At 46.5% G+C, this 12,053-nt stretch overlaps 1 protein-coding gene and 1 long non-coding RNA gene across 2 annotated transcripts in view; one reads left to right on the top strand and one right to left on the bottom strand.

Moving 5' to 3' along the window:
• The window catches only part of LOC140132516 (uncharacterized), a 121,009-nt gene that overhangs the window by 32,200 nt on the left and 76,756 nt on the right, over nt 1–12,053 (bottom strand). The gene's annotated exons all lie outside the window — the stretch shown is intronic.
• BAALC (BAALC binder of MAP3K1 and KLF4) overlaps nt 1–12,053 on the top strand; it is a 62,834-nt gene that overhangs the window by 38,080 nt on the left and 12,701 nt on the right. Inside the window, exon 2 of the mRNA XM_072151404.1 lies at nt 10,492–10,655. Coding sequence (XP_072007505.1) covers nt 10,492–10,655 — 164 coding nt within the window. The remainder of the gene's footprint in view (nt 1–10,491; nt 10,656–12,053) is intronic.

Genomic DNA, 12,053 nt, shown 5'->3' with positions numbered 1-12,053 from the left:
GGATGGATTATCATTAGAAGCGATGATGGATTATCTCTAGAGATGAGCGAGCACTAAAATGCTCGGGTACTCGTTATTCGAGACGAACTTTTCCCGATGCTCGAGTGCTCGTCTCGAATAACGAACCCCATTGAAGTCAATGGGAGACTCGAGCATTTTTCAAGGGGACCAAGGCTCTGCACAGGGAAGCTTGGCCAAACACCTGGGAACCTCAGAAAAGGATGGAAACACCACGGAAATGGACAGGAAACAGCAGGGGCAGCATGCATGGATGCCTCTGAGGCTGCATAATCGCACCATTATGCCAAAATTATGGGCAACAGCATGGCCATGACAGAGTGACAGAATGAAGCTAGATAGCATCTAAAACATGCAATAATTGACCCTGACACTATAGGGGACGGCATGCAGAGGCAGCAGCGGCAGGCTAGAGAGTGTCATGGCGACATACCCTAAATGGACTCAGGCTTCAAACCAATGGGTGGCAGAGAGGAACCAAAGGAGGTGAGCAAGAAGCGCTCAAATAATATCGGTACATGATAAAAGTTTGCCAGTATATTTTGTGGATTACACAGCAGGGTGGCGACAAAGTTAACATGGAAGCCATGAAAACAACCCAAAATTCTGCCTGACACAGCTCGTTTGATAAGGGGACCATGTATGGAGGCAGTGAACTAGTAGTAGATTAAAGGTGCTGCAGTTAAAACTATGTTAGTTGGATCTTGGCATGGAGCTGGCGCTCCGCTGCCAGGCGAGCTTTCGCCAATCCAAGCCCCTGTCTATAGGCTACTCCCCAAACAGCACTTCTAAGAACCTTTTGTATAAGATCAAGTGTAGTAGCGTTCTTATAAGTTTAGGATATGCCGGGTGAGGGGAATGTAAACAGATGCGCAAGAAGCGCTGAAATAATATCGGTAAATGATAAAAGTTTGCAAGTATATTTTGTGGATTACACAGCAGGGTGGCGACAAAGTTAACAAGTTTGATGTGGAATGCCCTGTAATAGCTCTTGGGCGGTGTGCCTTTTATCGCCTAGGCTCAGCAGTTTGAGCACCGCCTGCTGTCGCTTAGCGACGGCACTGCTGCTGTGCCTAGAGCTACCGACTGATGGCGCCATGCCCACGGATGGTAATTCGGAGGAGGAGGAGGTGGAGGAGGGTTGGGAGGAGGTATAGTAGGCCTTTGAGACCTGGACCGAGGTAGGCCCCGCAATTCTCTGCGTCGGCAGTATATGACCAGCCCCAGGGTCAGACTCGGTCCCAGCCTGCACCAAGTTAAGTGTAGTAGCGTTCTTATAAGTTTGGGATATGGCGGGTGAGGGGAATGTAAACAGATGCGCAAGAAGCGCATGATGCGCATGGAGCTGGCGCTCCGCTGCCAGGCGAGCTTTCGCCAATCCAAGCCCCTGTCTCTAGGCTACTCCCCAAACAGCACTTCTAAGAACCTTTTGTATAAGATCAAGTGTAGTAGCGTTCTTATAAGTTTAGGATATGCCGGGTGAGGGGAATGTAAACAGATGCGCAAGAAGCGCTGAAATAATATTGGTAAATGATAAAAGTTTGCCAGTATATTTTGTGGATAACACAGCAGGGTGGCGACAAAGTTAACAACTTTGATGTGGAATCCATAAAAACAACCCAAATTTCTGCCTGACACACCTCGTTTGATAAAGGGACGATGTATGGAGGCAGCTATATGGACGACTTTTGGAGGTAGCAATGGAGACAACGTGTGGAGGCTGCTATGGAGACAATTTAATTTGGATAGTGCCTCTATGTGGCAGTCCCAAAAAATTTTCAAACCAGAGGAGCAGGTAGGTGGCCCTCCAGTAAAATGGAATAGATTGAGTGCCTGTATGTGGCAGTCCAAAAAAATTTTCAAACCAGAGGAGCAGGTAGGTGGCCCTCCAGAAAAATTGAATAGATTGAGTGCCTGTATGTGGCACTCCCAAAAATTGTTTAAAACAGAGGACCGGGTAGGTGGCCCTCCAGAAAAATTGAATAGATTGAGTGCCTGTATGTGGCACTCCCAAAAATTGTTTAAAACAGAGGACCGGGTAGGTGGCCCTCCAGAAAAATTAAATGCATAAAGTACTATAGCTAGAGCCAGTGGGCCCTGTCAAAAAATAGCCAGTTTCCTCTGCTTTACTGTACAAAGAGGAGGAGAAGGAGGAAAATGAGGAGGAGGAGGAGTGGATCAATTATTCAGGTTGAGCTTCCTTCACCTGGTGGAGATTGGAAATTATGAGAAATCCAGGCTTTATTCATCTTAATAAGCGTCAGCCTGTCAGCGCTGTCAGTCGACAGGCGTGTACGCTTATCGGTGATGATGCCACCAGCTGCACTGAAAACCCGCTCGGACAAGACGCTAGCGGCAGGGAAGGCAAGAGCCTCCAAGGCGTACAGCGCCAGTTCGTGCCACATGTCCAGCTTTGAAACCCAGTAGTTGTAGGGAGCTGTGTGATCATTTAGGACGATGGTATGGTCAGCTACGTACTCCCTCACCATCTTTCTGTAAAGATCAGCCCTACTCTGCCGAGACTGGGGACAGGTGACAGTGTCTTGCTGGGGTGACATAAAGCTGGCAAAAGCCTTGTAAAGCGTACCCTTGCCAGTGCTGGACAAGCTGCCTGCTCGCCTACTCTCCCTCGCTACTTGTCCCGCAGAACTACGCACTCTGCCGCTAGCGCTGTCAGAAGGGAAATACTGTTTCAGCTTGTGCATCAGGGCCTGCTGGTATTCATGCATTCTCACACTCCTTTCCTCTGCAGGGATGAGAGTGGAAAGATTTTGCTTGTACCGTGGGTCCAGGAGAGTGAACACCCAGTAATCGGTGCTGGAATAAATTCTTTGAACGCGAGGGTCACGGGATAGGCAGCCTAGCATGAAATCTGCCATATGCGCCAGAGTACCAACGCGTAAGAATTCACTCCCCTCACTGGCCTGACTGTCCATTTCCTCCTCCTCCAACTCCTCCAACTCCTCTTCTTCTGCCCATACACGCTGAACAGTGAAGGACTCAACAATGGTCCCCTCTTGTGTCTCGCCAACATTCTCCTCCTCTTCCTCCTCATCCTCCTCCACCTCCACCTCCTCCGATATGCGCTGAGAAACAGACCTGAGGGTGCTTTGGCTATCAACAAGGGAATCTTCTTCCCCCGTCTCTTGTGACGAGCGCAAAGCTTCCGACTTCATGCTGATCAGAGAGTTTTTCAACAGGCCAAGCAGCGGGATGGTGAGGCTGATGATGGCGGCATCGCCACTGACCATCTGTGTTGACTCCTCAAAGTTACTCAGCACCTGACAGATATCAGACATCCACGTCCACTCCTCATTGTAGACTTGAGGAAGCTGACTGACCTGACTACCAGTTCTGGTGGAAGTTGACATCTGGCAGTCTACAATGGCTCGGCGCTGCTGGTAAACTCTGGATAACATGGTCAGTGTTGAATTCCACCTCGTGGGCACGTCGCACAACAGTCGGTGAGCGGGCAGTTGGAGGCGGCGCTGCGCTGCCCTGAGAGTGGCAGCATCTGTGCTGGACTTCCTGAAATGCGCACAGATGCGGCGCACCTTCGTGAGCAAATCAGACAGATTGGGGTATGTCTTGAGGAAACGCTGAACTATCAGATTTAACACATGGGCCAGGCATGGCACATGTGTCAGTCTGCCGAGTTGCAGAGTCGCCACCAGGTTACGGCCGTTGTCACACACAACCATGCCTGGCTTCAGGTTCAGCGGTGCCAGCCACAGATCAGTCTGCGCCGTGATGCCCTGTAATAGCTCTTGGGCGGTGTGCCTTTTATCGCCTAGGCTCAGCAGTTTGAGCACCGCCTGCTGTCGCTTAGCGACGGCACTGCTGCTGTGCCTAGAGCTACCGACTGATGGCGCCGTGCCCACGGATGGTAGTTCGGAGGAGGAGGTGGAGGAGGGGTGGGAGGAGGAGGAGGCATAGTAGGCCTGAAACACCTGGACCGAGGTAGGCCCCGCAATCCTCGGCGTCGGCAGTATATGACCAGCCGCAGGGTCAGACTCGCTCCCAGCCTCCACCAAGTTAACCCAATGTGCCGTCAGCGATATATAGTGGCCCTGCCCGGCAGCACTCGTCCACGTGTCCGTGGTCAGGTGGACCTTGTCAGAAACGGCGTTGGTCAGGGCACGGATGATGTTGTCTGACACGTGCTGGTGCAGGGCTGGGACGGCACATCGGGAAAAGTAGTGGCGGCTGGGGACCGAATACCGAGGGGCGGCCGCCGCCATGAGGTTGCGAAAGGCCTCGGTCTCTACTAGCCTATAGGGCAGCATCTCCAGGCTAAGCAATCTGGAGATGTGCACATTAAGGGCTTGGGCGTGCGGGTGGGTTGCACTATATTTGCGTTTCCGCTCCAGCGTCTGGGGTATGGAGAGCTGAACGCTGGTGGATGCTGTGGAGGATCGTGGAGGCGACGATGGGGTTTTTGTGGCAGGGTCCTGGGCAGGGGGCTGACTATCAGCTGACACAGGGGAAGGAGCAGTGGTGTGCACGGCCGGAGGTGAACGGGCTTGTTGCCACTGAGTGGGGTGTTTAGCATTCATATGCCTGCGCATACTGGTGGTAGTTAAGCTAGTAGTGGTGGAACCCCTGCTGAGCCTGGTTTGGCAAATGTTGCACACCACAGTCCGTCGGTCATCCGGTGTTTCCTTAAAGAACCTCCAGACTTCTGAAGATCTAGCCCTCGCCGCAAGAGCCCTCGCCACGGGAGCTTCACTAGTTGACACATTTGGCGCTGATGCACCAGCTCTGGCCCTGCCTCTCCGTCTGGCCCCACCACTGCCTCTTCCAACCTGTTCTGGTCGAGGACTCTCCTCCGTCTCAGAAGCACTGTGTTCACCCGGCCTCTCAACCCAGCTTGGGTCTGTCACCTCATCATCCTCCGATCCCTCAGTCTGCTCCCCCCCTCGGACTTCCTGCCCTGACAACAACTTCCCCACTGTCTGACAACCGTGTCTCCTCATCGTCGGACACCTCTTTACACACTTCCACTACGTCAAGAAGGTCATCATCACCCACAGACTGTGACTGGTGGAAAACCTGGGCATCGGAAAATTGCTCAGCAGCAACCGGACAAGTGGTTTGTGACTGTGGGAAGGGTCCAGAAAACAGTTCCTCAGAGTATGCCGGTTCAAATGACAAATTTTCCTGGGAGGGGGCAGACTGGGGGGGGAGGAGGCTGAGGTGCAGGAGCTGGAGGAGTGGCGATTTCGGTGACATGGGTGGACTGCGTGGAAGACTGACTGGTGGACAAATTGCTCGAAGCATTGTCAGCAATCCACGACATCACCTGTTCGCACTGTTCTGGCCTCAACAGTGCTCTACCACGAGTCCCAGTAACTTCAGACATGAACCTAGGGAGTGTAGCTCTGCGGCGTTCCCCTGCTCCCTCATAAGCAGGTGGTGTCTCACCCCGGCCAGGACCACGGCCTCTGACCCCTGCAGTAGTTGGACGCCCACGTCCCCGCCCTCGTCGTCTACCCCTAGCCCTCGGGTTAAACATTTTTAAAATGAGAGTTATAGCTTTAATTTTTTTTTTACTTTTTTTGTGTTTTTTTTTTTTTTTTGTGTTTTTGAGTTTTTAAAACCAAACGATGCTATCCTATTGCTATGGCTATTTTCTAGCCAAGTATGAAAGCACACTACTATGCCAGATGAGATGACACTGAGTTATTAAACAAAATAAACGTAAAATAAAAAAGGACAAATGGCAGACTGTGCCTAATTGAAATCCAACCCCTACTAAATTTTCCCACTTCGGTCTTTGCAATGGATATGTGCGTCACTAAGCGCAAAACACAGCGGTCGCAAGTCTCACTACAAATTGCTCACAATTGGTTAGTAGATGCACTGCAGCAAGTACAGCCACCAGCAGATCAACCAGAAATCAAATATATAACGCTACTGTAGGCGTAAGTAAGCCGTTTGGATTCTCCTATGGCTATTTTCTAGCCAAGTATGAAAGCACACTACTATGCCAGATGAGATGACGCTGAGTTATTAAACAAAATAAACGTAAAATAAAAAAGGACAAATGGCAGACTGTGCCTAATTGAAATCCAACCCCTACTAAATTTTCCCACTTCGGTCTTTGCAATGGATATGTGCGTCACTAAGCGCAAAACACAGCGGTCGCAAGTCTCACTACAAATTGCTCACAATTGGTTAGTAGATGCACTGCAGCAAGTACAGCCACCAGCAGATCAACCAGAAATCAAATATATAACGCTACTGTAGGCGTAAGTAAGCCGTTTGGATTCTCCTATGGCTATTTTCTAGCCAAGTATGAAAGCACACTACTATGCCAGATGAGATGACGCTGAGTTATTAAACAAAATAAACGTAAAATAAAAAAGGACAAATGGCAGACTGTGCCTAATTGAAATCCAACCCCTACTAAATTTTCCCACTTCGGTCTTTGCAATGGATATGTGCGTCACTAAGCGCAAAACACAGCGGTCGCAAGTCTCACTACAAATTGCTCACAATTGGCTAGTAGATGCACTGCAGCAAGTACAGCCACCAGCAGATCAACCAGAAATCAAATATATAACGCTACTGTAGGCGTAAGTAAGCCGTTTGGATTCTCCTATGGCTATTTTCTAGCCAAGTATGAAAGCACACTACTATGCCAGATGAGATGACGCTGAGTTATTAAACAAAATAAACGTAAAATAAAAAAGGAAAAATGGCAGACTGTGCCTAATTGAAATCCAACCCCTACTAAATTTTCCCACTTTGGTGTTTGAGGTGGATATGTGTGCCACTAAGAGCTAAACACAACGGTAGCAAGTCCCCCTGCTAATTCCTCACAAAATGGTACTAGATGCAAATAAAAAAAAAAAAAAGTAGAACGTTATTGTAGCCCTAAGAAGGGCTGTTGGGTTCTTGTAGAATCACTCCTGCCTAACACTATTCTAATAGAACACCCTAACGCTTTCCCTGACCAGCAGCAGCTCTCTCCCTAGCGGCATCCAGACACAGAATGATCCGAGCAGCGCGGGCAGCGGCTAGTCTATCCCAGGGTCACCTGATCTGGCCAGCCAACCACTGCTATCGACGTGTAAGGGTACCACGTCATGCTGGGTGGAGTGCAGAGTCTCCTGGCTTGTGATTGGCTCTGTTTCTGGCCGCCAAAAAACAAAACGGCGGGAGCTGCCATTTTCTCGAGCGGGCGAAGTATTCGTCCGAGCAACGAGCAGTTTCGAGTACGCTAATGCTCGAACGAGCATCAAGCTCGGACGAGCATGTTCGCTCATCTCTAATTATCTCCTTAGTTCAGGCATTTAGATGATCTATTCAGTTTGCTTAAAGATACTTTTTTACTCAAGGCTCCAAACATAGAATATCTTTGTAGCAAACAATATTTGTAGCTGAGCACTTAATTCTAAATTATACAAGGCAGCAGTAGATGGACTTAAAGGGGCTTATTTACAAAGGGTCCGCGGATTTTCGAAATTTTCGGGATTTGCGTTGCTGTGACAGGTATTTAACTGGGGATTGTGTAGCACGCGATCGGATTGTGTCTTTCATGCAACAGAAATTAGGGGGTGGGCCGTCAGACGGTCCGACTGATTCGGACTGAGCGCAGGATTTAAGATTTAAATTGTGTTGCATCCAATGCACTTACATGCACCAGGAAAAAGAAGGTGAACTCCGGCGGACCTGAGCGGGGAAGCGACACATGCAGGATATCGGGCGCCTGATCTTAGTGAATCATGGCACAGAGCATTGTCGTCGGACAATGCACTTTCGGGAACTCTGAGGGACCGGTTAAGTAAATGTGCCCCAAAGGGACTGTCCAGGGTTAGGAAAACATTGCTATGTCTGCCTATGGGCTGTGTCTGGATTCCATCTTATTCCCACTCAAGTGAATAGAAGATAGAGACTTGTCTCTTAAAGGGGCAGTGTAGTGGATAGATCTCAAATGGTTGGGGGGGGGGGGACTGACTATTGGAACCATCAGTGATTAAGAAAACATGGGGGTCCAAAATGTTCTCTGTGAAGAAAGCACTGGGGCACATTTGTGAGCCACATCACATCACATGAACACTGTTTTTGATTGCGATCTCGTGTTAAGCTTTCATAAGGAGAGGCCAAAACAGGGTTCGTTTTGTTCCCTCAAAACATAAAAAAAAGTTGTTGCTTTACGGAGACGTCTAAAGAAAATTTTCTGCAGGAGCTGACTTTTTGATGCCAAAATTTTACTGATGCTGAAAAAGCATTCATTTAGATTTTTTTACACTGTGATATGAGCTACGTATTGTTGATGGATTGGACATTTTGGGATGCGGGGATACCTAACATGTTTATGATTGTTTATTTATTGTTATGTTCGTTTTAGTGTAGGTTCCTACAGAGCCCTCGTAACTATCTGACATCCTTCTTTTAGCTAAAAATCAGAGTTATAAACTTGCCTGGTATTTACAAATCTATAGAGTCATGAGTGTTGCCTAATGTCATGTGACATTATCACAGGTCCTTTCGCCTCTTAACATTAGCAAACATTACGCCATGCACATATCTGACCACATGAAAAAATCACAGCATGCCTGTATTGACTTCTACTCATCACCATGCAGGCTGCTGTGACTTCTTGTGATATGATATGCTGTGATTTCATGAGATATATGCTTGGTGTTCAGTTTGCTAATGTTAAGAGGCTAAAGGACCTGCAATGATGTCACCCTGGTCACATGACATTACAGCTTCATGCACAGAAAGCATAAGAAGGAGCTGCTGGATTCAGCCCAAGGAGGCAATGCCCATGCCCTGCTCGCTTTAGACATCCTTGGATACCAGGTAAAATTATAATATTGATTATATGGGAATATAGGGGAACAATTTTTAGTTAAAAGAAGAGTGTCAGATAGTTACTAGGTCTCTATAGGAACCTGCCACTAGTTGTATTTGGTGGCAGCTCCAATTTTAGGTGTTAGAAGCAAGTGTCTGCTGTATAATACATGGGATATTTATGTCTGAAGTAGGTTTACTTATTTTTAACTAAAAGTCACAAAACAATTTGACAGATGTGCTAATTTTGAGAAATTCTGAAAATAGTGACCTTCATAAAAACTAAATCCGTAATAAATAATCATAATAACATTTTTTTTCCAATTCTTCCCCATTTCTACCAATTCTCACTACATTTCCTCTACAGTTTCTTGTTTGTGTCTAATTACAGATTTGCTTTAAGGAGGTTGTTGAATGTTTGACCTTGGAGAAGACTTTGATATTCTGGCAGAATCTTTCATTTTCATCATGAATTTTCCATCCAGCAATAATTTGTACTTACATTCTAGCGCTTATATCGCCAAGAAGAAATGTGCCATAAGTCATGCAGAAAATACTCATTTTCCACGGTACTCTGTAGCCCAAGGGTCATTGACCTTGTGCTGTAAAGATGTTTCTGGGGTCAAAGGGCTGAAAGAAGAACCTTCCACAGGGATATTTGAGCAATAGACAAGATTAATCACAATGTGTTGCTATGAGTCTATACAGTCTATTCGACTTTGAAGAATAATAACCCTTCAAGCTGACGAGTCATCCATCCATAGATCCAAAATGATCCTTTCCAATCTATAAATCTGGTCCATTAATCATAATATTGAACAAAGACTTGCTGGGACTATTGTTTGCTTCTGGCCACTTACCTTCAAATAGAAGCTGCCATGCAAATTAACCCACCCAAAATAAATACTTAATTAATTTCCATTCCATGGCTGAAATGTTAAAAAAAATATCATTTTGTAAACTTTTATACAACTCAAATGATGTGAGTCCAATGACACTAAGTGAGTCTGATGAGGACCAACATATTCAGTGGTTACTTGCATTGCCCTGCCTCCATGGTCCTGATTTACAGGTCTCATTGCTAGCTGACTCACTGACCTGCTCTGTTACATCATTGGGAACTTCAAGTCATGTGACCAGGGTGATGCAATCGAAGTTCCTGTTACATTTGCAATGTCCACCTCATGTATGTATCTGATCACATGAAATCACAGCAGCCTCCTTGAAGGATAGGGAGGAGTAGAGGTCCATGGAGGATGGAAAGGAGTAAAAGTCCATGGAGTTTGCAGTAATTTCATGTGATCAAATACATACTTGGGGTAGACATTGACATTAGATGACATCCCCCGGTCACATGACATGCTGAAGAGTGGCATGGGACATGGGAAGGAGTAGATGGGAGAGGCTGGTCGAGCAGAACACGCTACCTCTGATGCCAGGAATTATAACATAAGGTTGATTTATGGGGATGTAAGGGAAAATATTTTAGCTAAAAGAAGGATGTCATTTAGTTAATAGGGCTCGATAGGATCCTATCACTAGCTGTATATGTGAAAATATGATGATAGTTTCCTTTAAGGAGTGAAGTAATTTAAAGTGATTCTTCTTTAATTCATGTCTGTATTTTCTACAATTTTTTAAAAAAAAACTTTTATTCTTATTTTTTAGGTATAATGGAAGATGGGAAGTCAACTCAGACCTGTGTCACGGTTTCATCCACTGGGAAGGAGACTCTTAAGAAAACCAATTCAGGGACACAATGTGGGAAACCAACAGTCTACTCCACAGGAACAAAGACGCAAAAACAGAAGGGTGTATGCAGGACCTCAGAGGTAACAACCCTACAAGTAGCCTGGATGACTATTTTTTGGTGCAGCTATAGTACAATAGTGCTGGACTTAGCTGCTGTGACTCACTGCTCCCCCTCCCCCCTCCATAGACATCTATGTAATCTCTCACCTAAGTGAGTTTATGCCTTTTTTGGTAGCAGAATGGAATTCAGAAAGGATTTCAGAATAAAATCCAGGTTAGGAGGAAAGCAAGAGCAAGAAAAACTTTGTTCTGATAATATATCATATAAGGTTTCTAAAATTCAATATCTGTGTCTGATAGCAAAAAGATAGCATTGGTGCACGCATGAGATTGATCCATGGTTAGGGACAGAGAAACTTAATCATGACCACAGGATGTGGCCGTGTGACTACGCAAGGTTTATAACCCTCCAGCCCCCATTTTTAATTATGCCCTATTAACATTGTATTTACGCACAGAGGGGTCCGCAGTAAAGCTACTTTGGGTAACCCCTATGGTGTTGCTTGGCCATCTCACTCCTGTCAGTTGCTACAGGTTAGCTCAATGACTTCATCTGTGAAATGGGCAGAATAGAACAACACCACCCCCTACTGGCCTGCATGTCATTATTTCCCTGATGCTTGTTCATTACTATATTTTAATATTCATATTTATTATTTATTGATTGTTCTCACCTAATATCAAGTATGCTTTCTTATTAGCTAGCAGCCCAGAACTTTCCAGAAGGTAAAAGCCCTAATTTAATAGAAAGGGTTTCTAACCTGGTTCTCGGGGAGAAGTGTGTAGAGAGAGTTACGGAGAGAAGGAGTAATTGCAAATGGTGCAATTGGGGCTTATTTACTAAAGGTCGTCCTGCACTTTCATCAGACTTTGCACCTTTTTTGGGATTTACGTGGCTTTGACAGGTATTTAACAGAGGTGTGTGCTGGGATTGTGTCGCATGCGATCGGTTTTAGGCGCAGCTGTGCTGGCTTCCATCCAACAGAAATTGGGGGACGTGCCATTGGACAATCCGAGTGATCGAGACTGAGTGCGGGATTTTACTTTCAAATAGTATCACAAGACAATGCACTTACATGCACCAGGAAGAAGAAGGTGAACTCCGGCGGACCTGAGCGGGGAAGTGACACATGCAGGATATCGGGCGCACGATCTTAGCGAATCGTGGCACACAGCATTATCGTCGGACAACGCACTTTGTGTGAACATCGTCGCTCAGGTAAGTAAATGTGCCCCACTGAGTCTATTTAGAGGAGAGAGAAGCAAATCCTGCATGGCTCCAGAAACTTTTTCCAGCCCCTGCGATTCCTATAGAAACCTGAGGAAGTCTTCCAGGCCCGAGCCATAACCAATGTTAATGAACATGTACCATTTAGTTTCATACACGGTTTTTGAGTGGGTAGCACTTCTGCCTTGCA

Source organism: Engystomops pustulosus, chromosome 5, assembly GCF_040894005.1.
Source record: "Engystomops pustulosus chromosome 5, aEngPut4.maternal, whole genome shotgun sequence".
NCBI classification, from domain to species: domain Eukaryota; kingdom Metazoa; phylum Chordata; class Amphibia; order Anura; family Leptodactylidae; genus Engystomops; species Engystomops pustulosus.
Note: the sequence above shows the minus strand (reverse complement) of the source record. Positions and strands in the feature narration are given on the sequence as shown.